General features: G+C 37.1%; 1 protein-coding gene across 2 annotated transcripts; it reads left to right on the plus strand.

Annotated features, from left to right (window-relative positions):
* The first annotated feature begins 6,239 nt into the window (after positions 1-6,239).
* On the plus strand, positions 6,240-27,057 carry SLC33A1 (solute carrier family 33 member 1). 2 transcript variants are annotated; one of them, XM_027542957.1, is made up of 6 exons: positions 6,245-7,471; positions 17,694-17,884; positions 23,219-23,403; positions 23,677-23,794; positions 24,779-24,994; positions 26,010-27,052. In XM_027542957.1, exons 1-6 carry the CDS (start codon positions 6,697-6,699, stop codon positions 26,175-26,177), a joined length of 1,653 nt encoding a protein of 550 aa, XP_027398758.1. In that variant the 5' UTR covers positions 6,245-6,696; the 3' UTR covers positions 26,178-27,052. The 2 variants fall into 2 exon arrangements, with proteins under 2 accessions (XP_027398766.1, XP_027398758.1); XM_027542965.1 differs by lacking the exons at positions 17,694-17,884; positions 23,677-23,794 and having other exon boundaries at positions 6,240-7,471; positions 26,010-27,057.
* The last annotated feature ends 334 nt before the right edge of the window (positions 27,058-27,391 follow it).

Raw genomic sequence — 27,391 nt, forward strand, 5'->3', positions numbered from 1 at the left:
TTTTTGGAGGACCATTTGGCAATATTATACTTTACATTTTAAATATATATTTCAACCCAGAAATTTAACTTTAAAATATATGTGTGTTTTATATTTATACTATTGATAATACTGATATATATTTTACATTTTACATGTGTATTTGGGGGAGTTTTGAAAAAACAAATCATCAAACCAGAAAGAAGCTAAATGGTCATCAGTGTTATAAGTATGAGCCTGGTTGGTAAATTTTAGCAAATCCACACGACTCTGACAGGCCTAGTGTAGACCCTGTGTTCACGCTTAAGATTATTCAAGTGTAAGTAACAGAGGATGGAGTCGGGCAACTGAAGGCAACAAAGAATTATGGCTACCTCCAGGAGGGTTTCGGAGAAGGCAATGGCACCCCACTCCAGTACTCCAGTACTCTTGCCTGGAAAATCCCATGGATGGAGGAGCCTGGTAGGCTGCAGTCCATGGGGTTGCTAGGAGTCGGACACGACTTAGCGACTTCTCTTTCACTTTTCACTTTCATGCATTGGAGAAGTAAATGGCAACCCACTCCGGTGTTCTTGCCTGGAGAATCCCAGGGATGGGGAGCCTGGTGGGCTGCCATCTCTGGGGTCGCATGGAGTCGGATACACTGAAGCGACTTAGCAGCAGCCAGGAGGGTTTTACATTGGCAGTTTCACTAGCTTTGTCAGAACGCACCAATCAAGGAAGGCCAGTTTCCCAAAGAAAAGGGAGTTTTACTCCCTTTTACTCCCTTTACTCACTTAACAGAAGTGAGTAAGGGGCATTCAGTATGTAAAAAGAGCAGCTGCTCTCGACAGTATTGGCTGAAAGTCCCCCGCAGTAGCCGCCTTATTTTCATAGTAGTGGTGACAGTTGTTCCACATTTGCTGAGCCTGTCGGGGGAGTGCTCCCAGATGTGTAGGAAAATGTCTGTCTGTCAGACAGGAAGACTACCACAAGGCCTTATGATGAGTAAACAGTAAATTTGGGTGTGACTTAACTGTGGACATCCCTGGTGGTGCAGACATTAAAGAATCCACCTGCAATGCAGGAGATGCAGGTTACAGCCCATGAGGTCACAAAGAGTCAAAACGACTGAGCAACTAACACCTTCACTTTTTTCACTTTAGCGGGGAAGACTTGCCTCTGTTCCATGTGATGGCTGCAAGGGCAGCTCAACCTGGGGCTGGAAGATTCCATTTTAAGATGGCTCACACACACAGCTGTCAAGCTGATGCTGTTGAGTGGGAGCTCAGCCAAAGCTGAGAGCCATGAGCCTTAGTTCCCTTCCAGGTGCATGGAATTCAATTCTAAGTGATTATCTCAAGAGACAGAAAGTAAAAACTACCAGTTCCTTAAGACTTGAGCCTGGAAATTATCCCAGCATCACTTAATCTGTATTCTATTGTTCATAGAGCCTAGATTCAAGGAAAGGGACATAGATTCTACTTCTCAAAGGGAGAAGTGATAAAGAATTTGGAAGCTAAGTTTTAAAACTGCCATATCAAGTTGAGGGAAGACATTAGGGTTGGAAGCTCTAAAAAGCCTCAAGAGTTTAGATACTTAATGTGAAATATACATAATGTATGACCAGCTGGCTTACTATACATAATATCTGGCATTATATTACACGTTACTTACACCAAGATTGCACCATTATCTTATATTAGAATTTCCTGACCCATCCTTCACCCTCAACATGCTTTTGGTCAGAATTCAGCTTCTAAATGAAAAGGAATTGACCAAGATGGCTTTGGACTCTTTGATTCAGTATCATCATTTGAATGTCAGATCTGGATAGCCATGCTATAACGTTTAAACCTCTGGCAGATTGTGGAAAATGGAATAATGAGGACAATCATAAATATATGAGACGTTTAGAAACTATTTTGTATTTTTTAGCTAGCCTGTACATAATCAGGGGACTAAGTATCAAAGACCAGTTTGATCAACTTCAGGTAACCAAGTGAAAGTGAAAGTGAAGTCACTCAGTCATGTCCAATTCTTTGGGACCCCATGGACTGTAGCCTACCAGGCTCCTCCCTCCATGGGATTCTCCAGTCAAGAGTACTGGAGTGGGTTGCCATTTCCTTCTTCAGGGGATCTTCCCAACCCAGGGATCGAACCTGGGTCTCCCGCATTCCAGGCAGATGCTTTAACCTCTGAGCCACCAGGGAAGCCTAACCAAGTGGCCTTTAAAATAAAAGAGTAATCATTTCATCTTTTCTTTTTGATGGGTTCAAGATGTATTAGCTATTATATGGCTCTATTGGTTGGCCTGAAAATAGTCAAAAGCAATTGTATTATTTTGGATTATTTTAGACAACAAATTAATATTAATTGTTGAACTTCTTGGTTTGTGCTTGTGCGTGAGTGTTGAGTCATAGCCAGTATGACCACATGTTTTAGATTAGAAACTTATAGTCAGAGTAGACACCTATGTCTGGATTCCTCCTGACAGGTTTACTGGACTTTAAAAAACAATATATTACTAAGAGACTTGTTTTGACTACTTAGAAATGCAGGATGACTTGTCTACACAGGTCACAGTTGATATAATAAGTACACAAAAGCTATCTGTACACCTAAGAATAGTTCTGAGGGCTTACATTAACAAGACACAAATTTTTTGTTTATAATAATCCACTAGTACCAATTGCTATTGAATTTCTTGGCCTAACAGACTTCAGTATATTTTGTTATGGCATCTGAATATCTAAAAAAATAATTGGCCTATAGCATATTTCAGTAGTCTATGTTCTTTTTTACCCTTGACGTTCCTAGAGTTTCTTTGAGGCTCTAGGAAACATCAGTAACAATATTGGTATCAGAGGTACTGAATACAGTATCAGAGTAGGTGTAGGTATTACAGAGTTGGTATGCTGAGGTTAGTTATATTAACAACAATAATAATATAAATAGTTATAAATTAATATATAAATATTTAATATATGTAAATATAGTTAATATTAACTCTGCAACCTATAGGATTTATGGGTTAGATGACAAATACAATAGCAAATTATAATTCAAATGATTTATAATATATCAAAGTCCTTCTATTGGTACCTACACTTGAATTAAGCCAAAATTGCACCTTTCCTTCATGAGAATGTCGCAACTTTTAAAACCCTTAAAAACCTACAGATAAATTATTACATGTAATTTTTTTTTTAATAATACAAGAAAACTTCACTGAACTGGAAGAAGATTTTTATCTTCAGATTGAAATGATTCACTGATTCCCAGTGTGACAGATTAAACTATGTTTACAAATCCTTTGACATGCTTCCCTTCAAAAACACTTTACTGCCTGAGCCCCAGGGAAGTCTCTCTTCAAGAGGTGGAGCTTTATTCTCCTTCTCTTGAGTGTTGGCTGGACTTTATGACTTGCTTCTGATGAATGGAATATAGTAGAGATTTTTTAAAAAGTGACAGTATGTGACATTTGTGACTGAGTCATAAAAGCATTGTAACTTCTTCCTTCCTCTTTCTCTTAGACCACCTTTTCTGCAGGAGACCAACCACCATGTTGGAAAACTATCTAACCAGTTTTACAGGGAGCTTCACATGGCAAGGAACTGGGGCCTCCTTCCAACAGCCATATGAGTGTGCCATCTTGGAAATGGATTCTCCAGCCCGTCAAGCATTCAGATGATTGACAGCCCAGCTGACATCTCACTGCAACCTTGTGAGAGATACCACGCCAGAAACACCCAGCTAAACCATTTCTGAACTCCTAGCCAACAACTGTGAGATAAAATGTTTACTCTTTTAAAGTGCTGAGTTTTGAGGTAATATGTTACTCAGCAATAGATAATGAATATAACCAGAAAGGATTATGATTTATTTTATAAAAGGCACATCTAGAAATTAAGAAAAAAACAAGTATCAGACAGAAAGAACAACCTATTTACAAAAGAAATAAAATCAGGTGAATATTTCTTCCTTATCAGTAATAGTAGAAGTTGGAAGTCAACAACTACATTTTTTGAACATGCAAGGATTCAGTTTACCTATACACCCAGTTTTTTAAAAATAATGAAAGAAATTCTCTAACCATATAAAAATTGAATAGAATTTAATCATGATTATACCAAGAACTTATGGGCAAGATAAAAAGCACACACACACACAGATAGCTATTCTGCAACATGTAAATCTAAATGGATGCTGACAATATGAATGGGAATTTGTAATATGTTATAAAATTAGTCTCGAAATGGAAATAATTTCCACTTCCATACTTACTAGCTTAGTATTAAACTTTCTATTACATAATTCACTATTCAGCAAGTATTTACTTTTAACTTAATATGCCTAAGTACTTTAAAAAAATTCTCAGCAAGTACATAGACCTTTGATGCTTACAAATGGAATTTCACCTAACAACTACCATCTCTGCCAGAACTTTCCCGAAACATTACAGAATGTTAGTCTTCAGAAATGCATTATTTGTATAGCTTGGTTTCATGTGTAAACTATAGGTTACATTTAATAAATGTGTAACTTTTTAATTCAAATTTAAGGTCCATCTTCAGGAATCCACACTTTTTCTTCCCTGAATAATTTTGAGATAAACAGTTGTCAAAATGTCAACATTTATATATGGAAGAGGCCAACAGTAAGATGCTTTATCTCTTAAATGGTGTAAGATTTAGTATGTTTATCTTGAATTATATGTTTTTCTTTTTGGCCAAGCCACGGGACTTACCAGATCTTAGTTCCCTGCCCAGGGAACAAAGCTGGGTCACCCAAGTGAAAGTGCAGAGCCCTAACCACTAAACCACCAGGGAAATCCCTCTTTAATTTTAGGATTTAGTTTTGTGGGGGTTTTTTTGGTATATGTAACCTAGTTTTTTATTGGACTATAATTGCTTTACAACGTTGTGTTAAGTTACAATTGTAGGATGAAATGAATCAGCTATATGTATACATATATACTCTCCCTCTTGGACCTCCCTCCCTCCACCCCATCCCACCCACCTTAGTCTTCAGGGAGCACTAAACAGAGTTCCCTGTATTATACACCAGGTTCCCACTTCACTTGATAGTGTATTTATGTAAAACTTAATCTCCCAATTCATCCCACCCTCTCCTTGCCCCCTGTGGCTACCACTGGTGTTCCAGTCTGCGTTTCTATTCCAGACCTGCAAATAGGCGCTACAGGTTGCTCAAGATTAAGTTCTCCGTGATCATTTCAACAACGCACACCTGTTAACAAGAAACAAAATTTTAATATTTGGTTTTTACTAGATATTTTACGGTAACTAAAAAATAGAACGATAAGGAATCATTCCAATCTATTCAATTTAACTAGTTATGCAGACACCAGTTCCCCTAAACTTCTTCCCCCACTTTGAAGAACAGACTACGAAGAAAGCTAGCGCGCCTTGAGCAGTTTCATTCATTCCAGGAATAAGGAGGTATTGTAAGGAAGGCGCTTAGCCTTTTAGCCAGGACTATTTTTTACCCTCTGGAAGGCACAAACCGTCTCTGCCTGCTAAGTAAATTCCATAAACGCAATCCTTCTCCTCACTGTTTCTACCCGGCCCATGAAAGCAGGAGTATCACAAAATACCCAGCCATTGTTTGGGCTTTGCCCACCTCCAGCCTAGTGACTAAATCAGTCCTGAATATTCATTGGAAGGACTGATGCTGAAGCTGAAGCTCCAATACTTTGGTCACCTGATGAGAAGAACTGGTTCATTGGAAGGGACCCTGATGCTGGGAAAGGTTGAAGGCAGAAGGGGACGACAGAGGATGAGATGGTTGGATCGCATCACCGACTGGATGGACAGGAGTTTGAGCAAGCCCCGGGAGTTGGTGAAGGACAGAAGGCCTGGCGTTCTGCAGTCCATGGGATCGCATAGAGTCGGACACGACTGAGCCTCTAAACTGAACTGAGCTTAGTGACAAGCCCTCACTGAGTCGCCGAGAATCAGAGGATGCACCGTAGAAACCTTCGGCTATCCGCACAGGCCTAGCTGACTCCGCCCCCACGTGCCTGCAGGGGCCCAATGACCGAGACCCACGCTTTCCATACAGTCGCATGCGCTCACAGCGCCGGAGCTCGTGCGATGCCCCGCCCCGGCTGCACGGTGCGTTCGCGTTAATCCTCCCAAGAGGTCTCGGCCACTCGGGCTTCAGGTTCCTACCGAGCATTGTTTCCGAACTCGGCCACGAGAGCGTCTCCTGATTGGCTTGCCCTGGAGGCGGGTTCAGGACTTATTTGAGACTAGGACCACTTCCTGAAGCTCCAGACAGGAAGTTATCAGATGTCTATGGTGTCCGGTGGAGAAAGTGCTGTCGGCTTTTTTGGTGACGGCGAGAGAGGACCGTGGATCGGCTGGACTGGCCGTTTGGCCTCGCCGCAGCTAGGAGCCCGTTTCCATAGCAGCACCACGGCCCCGTCCTCCAGCCTAGACCCCGGCGCGACTGCCCGGGGGATTTCTTCAGGCTCCTTGACGCCGCTCCAAGGGGCACCTACCTGGGTTTTGCCTGGGCCTGCAGCCAGCGGACTGGCTCCCGGCTTCAGCTCTGCGGGCCACAGTAAGAAGTGCCCTTATCAACCCGCGCCCTGCCCCACTTCCTGAGCCATAGAGAACCCGGTCCAGAGCGACAGCCTTGGACCTGGGACTAGACGGATCCAAGACGCTCAGCCCCGGCCCCCCTCAAACGGGGCTCTGCATCGTCTCTGATATGTCACCCACCGTCTCCCACAAGGACAGCAGTCGGCAACGAAGGCCAGGGACTTTCAACCACTCTCTAGATTTGAAGAGTGGTCCTCTGCCGCCGGGCTCCTGGGATGATAATCTTCCGGAGGTGGTGGGCGGGGAAGGGGACAAAGAAGCTCTTCTTCGGGATATCAGCACTGTTGATTTCTCAAAAACCCCACGGAGCTGCCGGGCGGAATTGAGCAGTATTTTGCTGTTGCTCTTTCTTTACGTACTTCAGGGTATTCCACTGGGCTTGGCGGGAAGCATCCCACTCATTTTGCAGAGCAAAAATGTTAGCTATACAGATCAAGCGTTCTTCAGTTTTGTCTTTTGGCCTTTCAGTCTCAAATTGCTCTGGGCCCCGTTGGTTGATGCGGTTTACTTTAAGAACTTTGGTCGTCGTAAATCTTGGCTTGTCCCAACACAGTATATATTGGGATTCTTCATGATATATCTGTCTACTCAAGTGGACCATTTGCTCGGAAATACAGATGGCCGAACCCCCGACGTGGTTGCTCTCACTGTGACTTTCTTTTTGTTTGAATTCCTGGCAGCCACCCAGGACATCGCTGTGGATGGTTGGGCGTTAACTATGTTATCCCGGGAAAACGTGGGTTATGCTTCTACTTGTAATTCAGTGGGCCAAACAGCCGGCTACTTTTTGGGCAATGTTTTGTTTTTGGCCCTTGAATCTGCCGACTTTTGTAACAAATACTTGCGGTTTGAGCCTCAACCCAGGGGAATCGTCACTCTTTCAGGTAGTGTATTTATTGTGCTGTTGGGTTTATTGTACGTTTATAAATCCTTTCGACAGTGTGTGTGACTGTGTGTGTTAGAACCGTTATTTAATGAACTGGAAATCATATTATGGGAGATGATCGGAGGTAAGTTATCTGTTCTGCTAACATGAGCTTCAGCCAGAATGATTACATTAAAGCAGTCATAATTGATCTGTATTCTGAAGTGATTAGGGAAAGGCAGCTCATCCAATAAACATTGTTGTGTAAGAGCAAACAAAACTCTGAGTCTAGGGATACCTTGGTGCTTGCATAATAATAGGTGCACATTTTTTAAAAGTCTGGCTGGTGTGAATGCATGAACCCAGCCTGACTCTATAATTTTCCTTTTGTCTTTTGTTAGATTGAGATTTCTAGCTCCATGCTTTCTAGTCCATTCCTACCCTTACTCTTATACCAAGACCCTGTTTCTATCTCATCTAGTCTTCTGATGAATGGAACAGGGTTAATCCATTCAAACATTAGTGAGTGGGCTAAGTGACAGAGTTCAAAGGGCCTTCTGTGATTAAAGCCAATTCCAGCCCTCAAAAAGAACTTGTGAGAGTCAGGCTTTACATTTGCCCTTGCTGAATAAGATTTCATGATGTGGGTAAGTAAAGTTCCCAGAAGCCACCAAACACCAGCTGAAAATACAGTGAAGCAGCAAAGTACCAAAAGATACAAGATAGTACATACAGTGTTCCAAATTCCTGAAGCACTGGTTTGTGGCATCTGCTTTTGGGAAATGGTGCTGAAAGAAAGGTTGTGACCAAATTGAAGGTTGTTGACTGAATTGTTTAATTGCTACCAGTAAGAGTTTAAAGTTTGTCCTGTAGGAAATTGTTAATCCTATAGATTTCCCCTTCTTTCTACATGAGCATAACACATAGCCCTGTAATGTTTTCTGTTTTTTTGTGTTTTGGTTTTCTTTTTGTTTTTTAACTTTCCTAAAAACTAAGAAACAGTGTAAAATTGCCATTATCAAAAATAACACTGGGACTATTCGTAATAAGAGTTCTTTATTACTATTGGTAATAGAGTTCTTAATTCTGGTAGTGATGATGAATTTAGGATGAGTTTATGATTGTCTTTTGAAGTATAAAAAGACAGTGGTAAAGTTTAAAAAGCTCAGTGGTGAAGAATCTGCCTACCAATGTAGGAGATGAGGGTTCAATCTCTGGGTCAGGATGATCCCCTTGAGAAGGAAATGGCAACCCACTCCAGTACTCTTGCCTGGGAATGGACAGAGGAGCCTGGCAGGCTACAGTCCATGGGGCACGAAAGAGTTGGACACGACTTAGTAAACAACAACAAGGTGAGTGGCAAGGGCATTTTAAGGGTTACAACATTCAGGGAAGGGAGGAAAGGGTTCACAACTGTATTTCTGAAATCGTATACACCCCCTCCACATCCCTACACCCTGTCAGGGACCCCCCTTTCTACTTTAAACTGCTAGTGAGCCACTATTACTGATAATACTAATAGTTATACTTTTTCTTAGTTGGTTTAAGGCTGAAGATAGTTGAGTGATACTGCTATGCACCTAGCCAGATTTGTCTCTTAGTGTTCTGGGGTGGCACTCCTGCTCTATGGATAATTTTCTGCTCAGAAATCCTTTGTGAATGCATCATATCAGCACCTTGTTGCTTTTTACGTGTTTTGCTTTTTGTTTTTTATTGGACGGTTCATATCACCAAAAAAGGCTAATAGGATGATGTGTTCCTTATTACGAGAAAGCCTCAGTAGAGAAATCAAGATTGAAGAGGCCATGGAACCTAAATTACGGAATAAGTTAGAGCTTTCTTGTGTGTTAACTAAGTGACTCATACAGTATCCTTCCAGAGAATGCAGTTATCCGTTCAAGGACCATTATGGCTATATCCTCCCTCAGCCACAGCCATGCCCCTTTGGGAAGATCAGAGACATACCACTAGATTTTTATTTACACTGGTTTATTATTTTGAATAGCTGTCTTTTTTTGAATTTGAACTGTGTTCTCTAGGAAACTGTAAAAATAACTTACTTTTTAATTGAGCTTTTATATCCGTAGTATATTGCTATTTTGGGTTCAAGCATTTTAATAAGAGTTGAAGAATTCCTGCTTTTTTCATTCTTATTTGTACAACTGTACATACCACATTTATAATTTTTTTTTTGAGGGGGTGGGGGAACTTAGTATAACTAAGAAGAACCAGTGGCTTTGAGAAATTTAGCACAGAGAGAATCATGGAGGAAATACAGTCGCTCAGGTAATAGAAGAGGCAAACACTGAGGTGACTGTTTAGAAAACGAGAAACTTTAAAAGAGGCATAATTTTTTTTTTTTAATTCTGAAATATATTCTTTGATTAGAACTTTGTTTTGAGCTACACATACATAGAGATAGAATACAATCAGAAAGAACAGTTTTTACATCAAGAAAGTAGTAATCTAAATAGTCAATTTAGAATGGAAGGATAGGATGAAAATATTTAATAGAATCCCTTAGAAAGAAAAACTTAATTATGCTGAGATTGCCTTTTGGTTCCTTCAGGAATACAGGACAGTCCTTAACCCAGAGGTAACCTTCTTTTGGTCCTGCCCCGTTGGTTTTCAAGGATCTTTAGTAGCAAAAAGAGACAACCTTTTAAGTTTCAATAAATACGAGAGTAACCCAGAAGAACACAGAGATTACAACATAAAGTTTTATGACTTGAAAAGATGTATTTTAGTCCTTTCATTCTTATAGATGAGGAAACTGATAAGGAAACTTAATTGGCTAGTTAGAGATTTACTTATGGCTTAGATTTGCTAAGCCATAAGTGTCTGGTGTTTATTTGGTGTTTTTCCTTCAGTTGTCAGAAAATTAGGAAAAACTTCAAGGAAAGCTTCAAAACCTAAATATAAGATATGCTGATTGGGCTTTTCTGCCAGAGAAATCAGCACTCTGACTGCTGATGTCTAAAAAAAAACATCAGCATGCTCCCAGAATGCCAGATGCCCAGAAGTGACAGATTAAGGGGTTTTTGTTATTTTGTTTCTAAAGTGACCCACATCTTTTTGTTTGCTTAGCATTGATTCCCTTTTTGGTACTAGTCATATGACAGGTGTTATAATTTGATGACTAAAACCTGGCCATTCTCTGCCCACAAGTAATTTATAGTGGAGTTTTGCCAACTAAAATGATCTGGTGCAAGACTGGTGCAAGTTATTGGAGAGGACAATGATGACCTGAAAAACTCATGCCCTTTTAAAGGCAGGTAGGTAGCCTCAGGTCTGGGCTTCTCAGGAGGCGCTAGTGGTAAAGAACCTTGCCAGTGCAGGAGACGCGAGAGACACAGATTCAATCCCTGGGTCAGGAAGATCTCCTGGAAAAGGAAATGGCAACCCACTCCAGTATTCTTGCCCAGAGAATCCCCAAGGACAGAGGAGCCCGGTGGGCTACAGTCCATGGCATTGCAAAAGAGTCCAACATGACTTGGTAACTAAACAACAACAACTGGGGCTACAAGATTCAGGAGATATTAAATATTAAAAGCTGGAGACCATACCCCAAAATTTTAAAACAAAGCAAAAGAGAAATGGTACTATAAGCTTTCTTTGTCCAGTAAAGAACTGTGAAATTTTGTGGATGGGGTGCATAAAAGCCAATTTACAAAATACACTGTAAACTAAAAATGCATTTGATTTTATTTGGTATATGTCTTATTTGGTATATGTTGAATTTCACTTCCAATTTCATTGAAATATACTTGGAGGCCAGTTGAATTAGCCTTTAGTATGTAAATGCATCAATAAAGGAATTATAGAACCTCACTAATTACAGTCTTCTACTTTGATTTATAGTGTTCCTAAAAACTCTTCAGTGGAGAAAGCAAAATAGACTTAATACAAGATACTCTCCTAGAAAATGAAAAATATAAAACCCCTGATTTCATCTGTTCTTTTAAATACAATTTGGGATAAATCTTGCATTTTTCATGTTCTTTTCATTATATTTTTTACTGTGGAGTTTATATCTTACAATGTGTGTGTGTATGTGTATATATATGTGTATATATATATATATATATATGTGCATGCATGCCGTGTTGCTTTAGTGTGTCCAACTCTTTGTGACTCTGTGGACTATAGCCCACCAGGCTTCTCTGTCCATGGGATTCTCCAGGCAAGAATACTGGAGTGGGTTGCCTTGGATCTCCCATACTCATATCTTGGTATGGGAGATCACAAATATGTATTTTATATGTCAATGTACATGCTGAAATATTTATTAAGGAAAGGGTGCATATTCAGAAAGCAAGATGTTTGTAACCTTCTAGGATTTCTATTTCTTGGTTTGGTGTTAAATAAGAAAAACTTTTTAAATTTCATTTTTTCCCCTTTACTTTTGAACATGATAGCTGAATTTCAGTTGTTATCAGTTAAAGCTATAAAATACATGATTTCAGCACATCTAAGGATTTCTTTCCTTTTAGATATTTTATATTGTCATGGGTTTGAGACCTACATTTCTTTACTTTAAAAATTTTTATTGTATAGTTGATTTACAGTGTTGTGTTGAGACCTGCATTTCTTATTCCTAGCCCAATCATAGAACTTTTAGTAGAACTTTTTCTCGTTTAAATTTCCCACTAGTTTTTAAAAACTTTATTTTTAAATAATTATAGATTCACAGGAGGTTGCAGAGAAATGTTTAGGGAAGTCCTATGCACCCTTTCCCTAGCCTCCACTGTTAAAATCTTATATAACTATAGTACAGTATCAAAACCAAGGAATTGACATTGGTACAATCCATAGAGTTTATTCAGATTTCAACAGTTATACTCATTTATGTTTGTATTGCTGTATGCAGTTTTATCACATTTAAGCTTATGTAACCTCCAACACCACTATCAAAATACTCAGCTGTACCTTCTCCACAATATACTTTGCTGTTGTTTCTTTACAGCTATGCCCATTTCCTCCTCTCCATCCCTAATCCCTGTCAGCCCCTAATCTGTTTTCCATCTTTATAGTTATGTTATTTCAGAAATGTTACATAAGTGAAATCATTTAGTGTATGTCCTTTGGTAATTGGCTCTTTTCACTTAGAATAATTTCTTCGAGGTTTTTCCAAGTTGTTACATGGATCAGTGATTTGTTCTGTCTTGTTGCTGAGAAATATTCCATTTTTTTTTTTTTTTACATACTACACTTTGTTTTACCACTCATTTGTTGAAGGTGATTTGAGTAGTTTCTAGTTTTTTGATGATTATTATGTGCAAATAAGTTTTCATTTCTCTCAGATAAGTGCCCAGGAATGCAAATGCTGGTTTATTTGTCAGTGCATTTTTAGTTTTGAAAGGAACTGACCAGATTTTTTCTGGAGTGGCTGTATCATTTTCTCTCCTTACCAGCAATATATGAGCGATTCAGTTTCTCTGCATCCTTGCCAGCATTTCCTGTTATTATTTTTCATTTTAGCTATTCTCATGTACCCTGCATCTTCATGCGATAGTTTGGACTACTTACTGTCAACTGTTTTAAAAAGTCAGAATTCAGCTTTCATCTTACAAAAAGTGATTTTTGGGGTGTCAGGATATAGGTTGTACAAAAACTGAATGCAAGAGCCTCCTATCATAGCATCAGAGTAGAGATATATATGTATGTTTAATTAATACGGATTTTGTGCTTGACCTGAACATATTTTGAAACATGGAAAAGTAAAAGTGAAAGTTCCTTAGTTGTGTCCAACGCTTTGTGACCCCATGGACTATACAGTCCATGGAATTCTCCAGGCCAGAATACTGGAGTGGGTAGCCTTTCCCTTCCCAACCCAGGGATTGCACTCAGGTCTCCCACATTGCAGGCAGATTCTTTACCAGCTGAACCACAAGGGAAGCCCTTAAAACATGGAAAGAGTGGTTCATTTTCTTCTGTTCAGTGATACATGCTCCAGATTTAGCATGAGATGGGAGCGTTGCATCTATTGGTCTCTAAGCTTCAGTTTTGCATCCTGGGCTGAGTTTAATGTTTTGGGACAATAGGGCTCTTGATAACCAGACAGCTGCTTAATCGGGTGCTTGATTGAAGAAACCATTTCTTCTACCCCAGAGGAGAACCTAACATTGCTGGAGTTAATGAAAAAGTATGTGATCTCAAACATGGCACCTCTCTAAGGGGTTAGGAAAACCAAAGGATTATGAAGATTTCAAAATTAGCTTTGTGTTTAGTCAGTTTTTCCATTGCATGCTGTCTTTCAAAAATTCTAATCCTCAAATAAGATATAGTATATTGTATAATCAAAACAGCATTTTCTGGGAATGCTCTTTGGCATAGATGTTTTGAGAAAATGCTTAAGGGAGTGGTTTGTGACATAGAAGAAAGTTCTGTTTTTTGTTGAGACTTAGCTAGTGATCCAGGGCCAGATACATAGTATTTCTATTTCAGTGTCTTCCATGGTGAAAGTGAGAGCAGTGGACTGATGATAGCTGTCTAAAGTCCCTTCATACTCTGACTTGTGAAGCAGAGAAAGCTGTGCTGAAAGCAAGATAAAAGGAAGGCCTGATGGTAATGTAAAACAGAAACTGAAAGTTTGTTTTCCTGCCACTGACTTCTGAAGGACTGAGGTTAATTCCCACACTGTGAGAGTTAGAGAGAAGCTGTTCTGATCCAAGGATGGTTCTTATCAGACTGTGCTTAATTTTTCTACCTTTTCTGATGGTGGAAGAGAATGAACCTACGCCACAGAGGATCTGGAGGCCTGGTCCAAAGCCTTGAAGGTTTGCTCCAGTATCTACGTTCCAGACTTCATAATTGGAGCTAAAATAAGTACCTTTTTCCTCAGGTCTGTCTGTTTGATTGGAAGAGAGCTTCCTTGCAGTAGGTGTGTCTGAGCATCTGAGTAGTATAATGGGACGCATTCTTGTTTCAGAATCAGATCTGAATTTGAATCCCCCCTCTGGTACTTTCTGGTTTGTGATTCTCTTTCACTGAGTATAAAGTAGGAATAACAATGCTTGTCTTAGAGAGTGATTTGGAGACTTACTGCACTGTCCTGTGTTTTGCCTTGGCATAATAGACATAATAATAGACATAATAGACAACAGGAGTTGACTGTTATATCCTTTATGAATACTGGTGAATTGTTGCATAAGCTTATCTGCAAACAATACTGAACCTGTTTAACTTGTTCTTATTAATTTTTTTTCTCTCTTTGCACTGGATCAAAGAGTTTAAATTTAGATAAAGATTTTGTTCATTAAAACTGGGAGAATAAACAAAAAATACTATACTAAAAAAGTTTTTGCTGAAAGTAGTATATAACTTAAAAGTTTAAATTTTCACTTAAGATTTTTATAAAGACCGTTAATTGAAATTTCTGGTGACAGTGAAAGCTTTTTTCAGGGTTTCTTGAATTGCTCATTTAAATCAAATAATGAACAAGAACTTTAATGAGAATAAATATTACAGATGATATTCCATAAATGTCATTATTTGTCAGTTTCACAGACGAAATTAAGAATGCAAAAATAATGAACATTAGCCTCACTTAATTGTAAGAATAATCTTTAAATTGTTGTTCATTGGTTTTGAACTAGATTTCAAAACTATGTTAATACAAACTAGAAGTTATGTTGTGATGTTATTTTAATGAGCTTTAATCATAAGATATGTATTTATTAGTGCATTTTAAAGTGAATACCTTTGCATTTAGGAATCTCAGTTTTTCCTATTTCCTGTTTTTCTTCTGATATCTAGAATTAATGATGGCTTCTTCTCAACTTTTGATGGGGTTATGTCTAGTAAGCCCAGTATAAGTTGAAAATTTTTAAGTCTTAACTTAGTCTTGCCTACCTTAAACGTGCTCAGAACACTTACATTAGCCCACAGTGAGGCAAAATCATCTAACACAAAGCCTGTCTTATAGCAGAGTGTTGAATATCATGTAATTACTGAGACTGTACTGAAAGTGAAAACCATAGTGCTTGTCTGGGTACAGAATGGTGGTGCATTTAGCCTTGTGATTGTGTAGCTGACTGGGAGCTGTAACTTTCAGGTGCTGCCCAACTTCACAGCAGAGGTTCATAATGAATATTGCTAGCCTGGGAAAAGATCGAAGTTTGAAGTGCAGTTTCTACTGAAGGCATATTGCTTTCACACTATCATAAAATTGAAAAATCTCAAGTGAGACCTTCATAAGTTGGGGTCCATCTGTGTAAATTCCTGTTATGGAGAGAAGAATTCATCTCAGAATACAAATTTCCATGTATGTTTGAGAAGATTTAGCTTTTTTATTTGCATAATTTGAATAGCAGAGCCTCATTTTTGGTTACCCTTCTGGAGACTAATTAGCCAATTCAAATAGATTCTTTTTATGTTTTAAGTGTATTGATTTAGTTTTGGCTGTGCCGGGACTTTGTTGCTGTGCCGTCTAGTTGCAGTGAGCAGGCTGCTCTCTGGTTGTGGTACATGGGCTTCGCATTGCTGTGGCTTCTCGTTGCAGAGCACAGACTCTAGGGCATGTGCGCTGCAGTAGCTGTGATACATGGGCTTAGTTGCCCCACTGCATGTGGAAGCTTCCCAGACCAGGGATCAAACCCATGTTCCCAGCATTGGTAGGCAGATTCTTAACCACTGGACCACCAGGAAGTCCTAGTAGATTCTTAATTCAACAGTATTAAAAAAAAAAACAAAAAACTTTATATAAGCAGTATGAAATAATGGAACCCAAATCAGAAGATTTATTAGGTTCTGCCTCTTAATTGGACCTATGGCAAAGATTTAAATATTCTGAGCTTTTCCTTGTCTCTCATAGTAATAATGCCTGTTTTGCTTGTCTCACATGTTGACTACAAAAATCAAATGAAATAGGGAGCTTGCCTGATGGTCCAGTGGCTAAGACTCCATATTCCCAATGCGGGGGGCCCAGGTTTGATCCCTGATCAGGGAACTAGATCCACATGCAACAACTAAGACCTGGTGCAGTCAAATAAATAAAGAAGAATATATAACATTTTTTTAAAAAATGAAAAAACAGCTAAGAAAGGATTATTTAAATACTAAGGTGAATTTGATCTATACTATGAGTTAAGTTGATCTATGATGCTGTTTGCCTTCATCATAAGTGAGTTTTAAACTGTAGTAGCTACCTTTACCTAGCACAGCAGAACAAGACTAATAGAGGAAAACCTTGACTTAAGGAAGGTCTACCTTTTTTGGAAAAAGATGGCTAGACTTCATGAACAGTTAGTTGATTGTGTTGCATTAGCAATAAACTAAAAAGCAAACACATGTAATACAGTTCCAGAATGTTAGAGCTAGAAAACACCTGGAATTTTCTAGGCAAGTCTTCTTACTTTACAAATGAAGGAACCGAGAGAGAGTTATGCATTTTCATAGAGATAAAATAAGATGCATTCTCATGGTAGTTAAGGAGATACAGTTTTTAAAATGGGTTGTATGAGGCGCTGACTTCAAATGTAACTTCAGGCAATGTTTCAGCCTTCTCTCAGCCTGTTTCATCATCTGAAAATTGGGACTGGTGATAACTTCATCTATTGTGTTGTTGTAGTAAAGGGAATGATATGTGTAAACTGCTTAGCACATTTATAGCACATGGTATGCACTCAAGAAATAGTGCCTCTATTATTAATATTATTTTTAGCTATTATGCAGAATCTTCCAGAACATTATTCACTCTCTCTGCTTGTTTAAAATATTGGCCAGTGGCCCAGCTCTCTTCCACTGAAACAACCAAAGGAGTGTGTTATGTTTATGTATCACAGAATTGAAAGAGAATATTCTTAAACAGATTAAAAACAAAGTTTAAAAACAAAAGGCCGAAAATTTAATGTAAATGATCATGTTTGTTGTCTAAGTTGTCAAAATTTAATAAAGAACTGAAATGATTTAGGTGCTTAAGAATTTCTTATGACTGATAGATCTTATGGGATATGGAAATCATCTCCTGCCCTTAAATAAAATGACATAATAGACTTTTATTTCATTCAACCCACTAAACCCTTTCCTTTTTCCTTGTTAAGTATCGCTGTCTGTTCTGGGTCTGTGTAATGTCTTGTATCTGCTGTGCTTGGTCTGGTGCCAATGACAAGCCCTATGTGTTGATTTTTTTTTTTTAACAGATTTTAGTTGAGAAAAAGTTGTGTACAGAATTATTTAGTATCAGTGAAGGTACATTATTTCACATGTTAATTATAGATATAAAACATTTTAAATTTCAGATTTCCTTTTCTTCTGGGGAACTGTATTTTTGATAACAACAACTTTAGTTGCCCTACTGAAAAAAGAAAACAAAGAAGTATCAGTAGGAAAAGAAGAAACTCAGGGGATCACAGACACTTACAAGCTGCTTTTTGCAATTGTAAAAATGCCCGCAGTTCTGACATTTTGCCTTCTGATTCTAACTGCAAAGGTAAGAGATTGATAAAGCAAATCCCCCATTCTGTTACAAGTACCGATATCATGGAATACTTCTGCTGCTGTTTTTTAAGTCCCTTTTCACTAATACTAGAATTTAACAATGATAACTAATATACTTTATTTACTAAATGTATTTAAACAGATGTGATGATAGCAAATCAGACATAATTTCAAACTAAGCTAAATGTCTTAGGATCTTGAAAAAATTATGCCAATTTGAAGTACTTCTAGTCATTGTCAGTGTTTTTAATGAATGATATTAATGCTCGGAAGGGAAATGAATGCTATGAAAAACTAACAGCATTCTGCTATTAGAATGAGTATATACTTAATGTCAAAGGTATTGAAATTACTTACTTAGAAAGTAATTTACAAAGATATGGAAATGAATATTAGAAGTCTATTTAAAAATCAGTTGAACTATTTCAAAATGTTAAAAAGAAATATACCATCAAACAAATGGATGTTTTGGTGACAATTCTATATGTTTTCTCTATTAAGATGTCTTAATTTTTTGTACTTCTAAAATATTTTAAAGATTTTATGCTACAAGAAAGGTAAGTATACTTTGTTATAATGAACTATTAGAATTATTATTCCTAAAATATAAAATTGGTTACAGGATTTTTGAACTATATATTTAAACCTATCTATATAAACACTTTCATAGCTATATTTTGATAACACTAAAGTAAAAATTATAGTCTCATTGTTTTGAAATAGTGAGTTTTCCCTCTCTGATAGGGAGGGTTGGGTTTTTAGGAAATTTTAGGAAGGTTTAAACTTAAGGTTCAACTTTAGAAAATGCTAAAAGGTTCAGTTCAGTTCAGTCACTCAGTCATGTCCGACTCTTTGTGACCCCCATGAACTGCAGCACACCAGGCCTCCCTGTTCATCACCAACTCCCAGAGTCCACCCAAACCCATGTCCATTGAGTCGGTGATGCCATCCACCCACTCATCCTCTGTCGTCCCCTTCTCTTGCCCTCAATCTTTCCCAGCATCAGGGTCTTTTCACATGAGTCACCTCTTCGCATCAGGTGGCCAAAGTATTGGAGTTTCAGCTTCAACATCAGTCCTACTAATGAACACCCAGGACTGATATCCTTTAGGATGGACTGGTTGGATCTCCTTGCAGTCCAAGGGACTCTGAAGAGTCTTCTCCAAAACCAGAGTTCAAAAGCATCAATTCTTCAGTGCTCAGCTTTCTTTATAGTCCATCTCTCACATTCATACATGACCACTGGAAAAACCGTAGCCTTGACTAGATGGACCTTTGTTGACAAAGTAATGTCTCTGCTTTTTAATATGCTGTCTAGGTTGGTCATAACTTTCCTTCCAAGGAGTAAGTGTCTTTTAATTTCAAAGGTTCAAGAAAGTTAATACTATTATAATGTATTATCTAATTACATCATTTAGAGATAACCATTGGTAATATTTTTGGTATATTTCTGCTTTCCCCTATGTAGGTACATGTATGTGCATGCACATGTATATACACACTTTACATGTATAAATGTAATTAATACATTAGCTATAGTTAATATATACACACAAATACTTTAAAAGTGAAATTGTATGTAATTTTTATCTTGTTATTGTCTTATTCCATATTCCTATATCATTAATATTTGATAACATACTTTTTAATAACTATAAATTGTTACAGTATATAAATGTGCTATGATTTACTAATTTTTTCTATTATTGTATATTTAATTTGCCATGTGTTTTAATTACAAAACTGTACTAGTGAATATATTTGGGTGTAATTCTTTGGTGTTCTGAATATTTCCTTCCAGTAGATTCTTAGGTTCTTTCCTTCCAGTAGATTCAGTGAGTATGATTGTTAAACTGCTTTCTAAAAGATTTTATAATTTATACTGTCACCAGGAGAAGGCAATGGCACCCTGCTCCAGTACTCTTGCCTGGAAAATCCCATGGACGGAGGAGCCTGGTAGGCTGCAGTCCATGGGGTCGCTACAGTCAGACACGATTGAGCGTCTTCACTTTCACTTTTCACTTTCATGCATTGGAGAAGGAAATGGCAACCCACTCCAGTGTTCTTGCCTGGAGAATCCCAGGGACGGGGAAGCCTGGTGGGCTGCCGTCTATGGGGGTCGCACAGAGTCGGACACGACTGAAGTGACTTAGCAGCAGCAATATATAAGGAGTTGCTTCAAATACAGAGTCTAGAATTCCATGTTCCCCCTTTAAAGTAAACCTCATTAAAAGTAACGTCTCTTCTAACTTTTAACATCATAGATTAGTTTTCCCTACTTTCCAGTTTTATATAAGTGGAGTATCCAGTATGTTTTCTTACGTCTGGCTCTTGTACTCTTTTACTCAACATCATATTTGTGTAATTTATCCATATTATTTATAGCAATAGTTTGTTCATCTTGTTGCTTATAATATTCCTTTGTAGGAATATACCACAGTTTATTTATCCCATTCTATCAGGAGATGTTTAGGTTATTTCTACTTTTGGACCATTATAACTAGTGCTTCTGTGAACTTTTGTGTACGTTACTTTTGGTGAATGTAGGTAAACATTTCTGCTGGGTAAATACCTAGGAGTAGAATTGCTGGGCCATAAGAAATGCATAGTCTATATGCATTAATATAAGAAATGCATAGTCTATACTATAAACAGTTTTGTGATTGTTCCAATTTTCCCTACCACAAGCACTGTTAGAGAGTTTTAGTCATTACACAGCCTTGAAACCATAGTATTATCTTTTCAATTTTAGCCTTTCTGGTGGGTATGTCATAGCATCTCATTAGGATTATAATTTTTAATTTCCCTGATGACTAAAGAAATTGAGCATCTTCTCATATGGTTATTGGCCATTTGAATATCCAGAGTTCCCCCTTTCTTTAAATTTGTAGAATTTTTATTTTTTATGTATCCTGGATATGAGGGCTTTTGTTGGATATATGTATTGCAGATATCTCCTACACCACTTTTAAGTTGGGAAGAGAAAGTATGAAATATCTTTGACTTTTAATTTTTTGTGTGTGAACTTTGCTCTTTGGCTTCATTCTGAGAAGTTAAAGTATTTGAAGTAATATTTAGTGTTAAAATATTTTTTGTTTGTATATTTTTACTTACTGAAAATTTACTTGTATAATTGGAGGAATACCCATATGTTTATCCAAATTCTATAATTAATTGTTAATAGTTAGGTCTACTTTTTTATTCTGTAAATTATGTTATTTTACATATTTCTTATGAAGTATTAGATAGTAATTTGTACATATCATGCCCTTTTATCCATAAATGCTTTAAGTATGTAGTATATCTCCTAAGAATAAGGACTTCGTCCTGCAAAGCCACAACTTGATAAAAAATCAGGAAGTTTAAATTGATACAATACCATTTTCCTTTTAGCAAATTATTTATTTTCTGCTATGCTGAGTCTTCATTGCTGCATGCGGGCTTTCTCTAGTTGCAGTGAGTGGGGGCTGCTCCTTGTTGCAGTGCCCTTGCTCCTCGTTGCAGTGCGCTGGCTCCTCCCTGCAGTTGGTTCTCCTCTTGTGGAGCATGGGCTTCAGTAGTTGCAGCACACCAGCTCAGTACTCGTGGCCCACGAGCTCTAAAGCACAGGCTCAGTAGTTGCAGTGCTTGGGCTCTAGTTGCTCCACAACATATGCGATTTTCCCAGACCAGGGATTGAACCCGTGTCCCCTGCATGGGCAGGTGGATTCTTAGCCACTACCACCAAGGAAGTCCAACACAATACCGTTTTCTAGTCATAGTCCGTATCCAGATTTCCCTAGTTATCCCCTAGAGCAGCCTTTATAACTTAATTTTTTTCTGGCCAGCAATCCAATTTAGGATCACATACTGCATTTAGTTGGTATGAGCCCTTCTTTGTTCTTCATGACCTGCTGGGCACACTTTTTTTTGTTTTTTTTTTTAAGATTACTTATTTGTTTATATTTGGCTGTGCTGGGTCTTTTATGCTGCATGGGCTTTCCCTATTTGCACCGAGTGAGGGCTATGTTCTAGTTGGAGTACACAGGCTTCTCATTGTGGTGGCTTCTCTTAGTGAAGCTCCTGGGCTCTAGGGTGCTGGGCTTCAGTATTGCAGAGCACAGGCTTAGTAGTTGGGGGGCTTAGTTGCTCTGTTGCATGTGGAATCTTCCCAGACCAGGGATTGAACTAGTGTCCGCTGCATTGGCAGGGGGATTCTTTATCACTGGACCACCAGAGAAGTCCATCCTGGACCTTTTAAAAAATATTATTTTATTTTATTGGATCATAATTGATTTACAATGTTGTATTAGTTTCAGGTGTACAGGAAAGTAGTTCAGTTATACATATACATATATTCATTCTGTTTTAGATTCTTTTTTCATATAGGTTGTCAGAATTTTGAGTAGAGTTTCCTGTGCTCTACAGTAGGTCATTGTTGGTTATCTATCTATATAGTGGTATGTAGTGATCTAGACACTTTTAAAGAAGACAGGCCGGTTATTCTGTAGAAAGGCCTTCCGTTTATGTTTGTCTAATGTTTCTTCATGTTTAGGTCCATTTTGTGAATATATGTCAGAAATATCACAGAAATAATACTGTGAATCTTCAGGGAAGTTTATCAGGAGCCATATCATGTCCCTTTAACCATTAATTATTGTGTTAACCTTGATTACCTTGTTTAATACATTGCAAGATTACTATTTTTCCTTTTGTAATTAAAAATTCATTTGTAGGGAAGTACTTTGAGACCATCTAAATATCTTGTTTCACCTCAAACTTTGCACACTACAATATTTTAGCATTCTTACTCTTTTTTTTGTGGTTGTTTTTAAGAATTAATCTAAGCATACTTTTTTTTTTATCCATCATTTAAATCAACCTCTTAGATATGTTTTCTCAGAATTACTTTTGAAAAGCTAGATGACTTTTTGTTGTCAGTCAGAAATCATCAAAAATGTGTATGGTATGTGGCAATGATACTTCATTTTAACCAGATTTATTTGGAGTCCAGAGCTTTTCTTTTAAACTTAAAATATACAGAGCAGTAAGTTTAGACTTGAACACTGTTGATTGTGAGACAGAAATTTTTGAAATGGAAATTTAATTGTAATTAAAATTACAGTTCAAAGACTGCTGAATTTTCACTTGTTTTCACTCCATATTTGTAAGTAGACCACAGAGCTAAGTATGCCTCCATAACTTGCTTGTTGTACCAGATATGATACTTACTTCTAACTGGCATGAGTCATTGATAAGACTGAGGTTTCTAAATTACTTACGTATACTTGGAAGAAAATATTTCATAAGTCATAAATTAAAATATTTTTTTGTTTTTATATTGCAGATTGGTTTTTCAGCAGCAGATGCAGTAACAGGACTGAAATTGGTAGAAGAGGGAGTACCCAAAGAACATTTAGCCTTACTGGCAGTTCCAATGGTTCCTTTGCAAATAATATTGCCTCTGATTATCAGCAGATACACTGCAGGTCCCCAGCCACTAAACATATTTTACAAAGCCATGCCCTACAGGTAAAAATGAAATGAAACCTTACTAAATAAGAGAGGTTAAATGAGGAACAGTCATCAGTATCACTAATGTCTATGTATAGAGTGTAAATGGTAAAAGGCTTGAAAAACATCTTAACTTCTGTATCATTTATATGCACTTTCATCTCTTTTAAACTTCCTAACAGGTTTTAGATTCAGGCTTCTTTCATATGGTAGGCACACAGATTTCTGTTTCTGTTATTCTTTTTTAACCTAAAATAGAAGTCAACTCCACCTTTCTTTCTTATTCTGTAGATTATTGTTTGGATTAGAATATGCTCTACTGGTCTGGTGGACTCCTAAAGTAGAACATCAAGGGGGATTCCCTATATATTACTATATTGTAGTGCTGCTGAGTTATGCGTTACATCAGGTAAGCTTGCAGTGGTTTTTCCCAGGCAGTAAACTGTCCTGTGTAAAATAAAGATGTTTTTCTACAGTTTCCTTAAAATAATGATAATAAATTTTAAGATTTATGCATGAATTGGATACTGAAGAAATTAGTAAACTTTAAACCTTGTGGATTTAAATATATATACACACACACACATATATATATATTTATTTGGCTGTCTTGGATCTTAGTTGTGGCACTTGAGATCTTCTCTAGTTGTGGCATGGGCTGCAGAGTGTGCAAACTCAGTAGTAGTGGCACACGGACTTAGCTGCTCCATGGCATATGGGATCTTAGTTCCCTGACCAAGGATCGAACCTGTGTTTTCATGTTCCTAAATGGAGGGTTAATTCTTGCTGCTTAAGCACTTTTTGCCTCTCAAGGAGATTTTCCTCTTCAGTTTGTCATGTAAATTTTTAATTATATATAAGAAAGTTATATGCATATAATTATATATTCATATTACCTTTGAATATTTGAGTGCTTACATGTATAATACATATATCCACACATATGATATCTTTAGGTATGGTATAAATATGAAGTTTTGCTTATTACTGTATGCATCCTTCAGTGCCACCTCACTTGTCATTCTCAATTGAGCCTTCCTTGAATACATGTGATAGAATTAATCTCCTATTTATTTAGGCCCTGATAGCATGATGTATGCACTTCCTCTTTTTACAGTATTTACTACATTTAATTGTATTTATTTATTCCCGTTTTCCCAGCTTAGAATAAATTCTTCAAGGGCACAGAAGGACTGTATCTTATTCATCTTTGTATTTCTGTGACCAGACTTAGAGCCTGGCCTGTAGCAGGGGCTCAATAAATATTTGTTGGTTTGAGTTTAAAAAGAGTCATGAAAATTAATTTTCAGATTTATGCTTTTAATGTTCTTAATTTAGACCATATCTTTCTAAAGTTTAGTTGTCCTGAAGATGTTTTATGTTTTCCTTGTAGGTTACATTGTACAGCATGTATGTTTCCATAATGGCTTTTAATGCGAAGGTTAGTGATCCACTTATTGGCGGAACATATATGACCCTTTTAAATACTGTGTCCAACCTGGGAGGAAACTGGCCTTCTACGGTAGCTCTTTGGCTGGTAGATCCCCTCACAGTAAAAGAGTGTGTAGGAGCATCAAACCAGAATTGCCGAACACCTGATGCTGTTGAGGTAAGTAAGTTGCAATTTTAGTTAATAGTAAGTGAATATTAAGATACTAATTTCCTCATTTTGCCTCTAGAGGTACTTCATCTTTTTAAAATCATATCTGCCCAGTCTCTAATAGTTTTTTTCTTTCCCACCGTAACTGAGGGTATAACACACTCAAGTCAGTAAAAGTAGCTCACTTGGAGTTCCTTCTCAGCAAGGAAGGAATCTCCTCTACCTTGTGTACCATTGTCCTATACAATAGGAATTTAATATTAGTACATGAAAGTTTTATAATGATAGAAGGGAAATTCCATTGGCTTTCATGTTACAAATGGAGCTAAAACTGAGTGGTTAGTAGTTCGTTGGTAAATTATTTCAAAGTAACATTAACCCACTTCTAGAGTAAACTCATTGAAAATTTCTGCACACTTCCAAATATGAAAAGCTGTATCTTGAAAATGAATATTGTTTACAGCAAGAGCTGAAAATTGTTTTTAATACTCTTAGTAGCATTAGACAGATTAAGATACATTAACTTTGGAGAAGGAAATGGCAACCCACTCCAGTATTCTTGCCTGGGAAACCCCATGGACAGAGGGGCCTGGCAGGCTACAATCTGTGGGTCCAAGAGTTGGACACGACTTAGCGACTGAACAACAACAACAAAATTTTACTTAACATTGTGACATGAGCATGACCCTGTATCCTTAAATACTTCTTGAGTGCATACCTTTTTTCTTTTTATAGTTGTTTTATTTAAATTAGGGTCCATATAAGTTCCCTTTACTGTGTTTTATTATTTTTCCTGTTACATCTCTTTAATTCTATAACAGTTCCCCTCTTTTTTGGGGGTAGTAATAAAAAATATATCTAACATTAAAAAAAAGATACATTAAGTAGTTTTTTCACTTGAATGAAATGTTTGAGCACAAAAGTGTTTTGATTAATCCTTTAAATCACAAAGTAGAAACGTATAAAGTGCTGAATACTTCCATTTTGAAATTGTGGAGTATTTATTATAATTTTGTTTTTACAGCTTTGCAAAAAACTCGGTGGCTCGTGTGTTACTGCACTGGATGGTTATTATGTGGAATCTGTTATTTGTGTTTTGATTGGATTTGGTTGGTGGTTCTTTCTTGGTCCAAAACTTAAAAAATTACAGGATGAAGGACCATCTTCATGGAAATGCAAAAGAGACAAGTAATGCATTCACAACTGGACATTCTAGGAAGGTAACTCTAATTTAGTTTTAACTCAGAGAGTTATGATAATCAGTGTACAGGAGTATAAAATATTATTTTAAACAGGAAATTATTAATATAAAATGCCAAATGGTTAAAAATATAGAAACCTCTCTGTATATTTAAATATACTTTTTCCTTACCTTGTCAATGTATTTAAAGTTTACTTAAGTTCAGGGAATTGGTACTAAAATAACTTTTCTGGTCTTGTTATTTGATTTATAGATCTTTTTAATTTACTGACCAAAGCATGTTTTAAGCTGCAGTGCAGTAGTCATGGGTGATAACCATGCAGTCAAGTATTGTTATTGTACCTATCATTGAGCTATGTTAAAATTTTTGGTAAAATATGATAAGTGGAACATAGCTTGATATTCATGTACTATCCACAACTAGTCTGGCCTTGTCAGTTAAATCTTATTTTGAATTGCAAATTGGTAAAATGTTATGTGGAATTTGCTGAGATGAGAATGTAAACTACTGAAATACCATTTTAGTTGTTATTTTCTGACTGTAACCACATTGTGCTAATGAATCTGTGTTAAAGACTATTTTAAATGTATTTCCTGCTTTTGTAAACATTAAAGATTTATAAGAAGATTATTCAAACTATTTTTTATAAAATGAAAGCTATGACTTCTAATTTATTGATTCCCCTTCTCCTCCCCCTTTTTGGAAGCTATCTTGATTCCTTTTTAACTCTTATCCTAAAGCATACATATGTTTTTTGTCATAAGTACTTCATGGCACATGGCCCTTGATGCTCACAAGGGCATCACATTTAATGTTGTATGTATGTTTGTGGCAAAGTTTTGAAAATAAAAATTAAATGTTTTTCTTCAAGTAGTTTGTTTTTGTTATTGATAGGAAAAAAAAAAAACAGTAAAACTTACTGATTAAGTAAAATTTAAATTAATAATACTGTAGTTTTAGAAACTAATGTTTTGAAGAGAGAGACAAAGACATTTTGTGCCTTTGACACGTTATGTACTGGAAAAGGTTTCTTAATTAAGCACTTTACTAATGAGAAAAGATCTCACAATTGCTTTATACCAAATCAGGTACTAATTTTTACTTATTAAAGCACAGCCTTCTGTTTGTAAACTGTAGTTTCCAATTGAGAATTGCTTTCCCAGGAGAATTAAGGTTTTGAGTACTTTAGCAATTTCCAGCATAT

The sequence above is a fragment of the Bos indicus x Bos taurus genome, chromosome 1 (genome assembly GCF_003369695.1).
Source record: "Bos indicus x Bos taurus breed Angus x Brahman F1 hybrid chromosome 1, Bos_hybrid_MaternalHap_v2.0, whole genome shotgun sequence".
Lineage (NCBI taxonomy): Eukaryota > Metazoa > Chordata > Mammalia > Artiodactyla > Bovidae > Bos > Bos indicus x Bos taurus.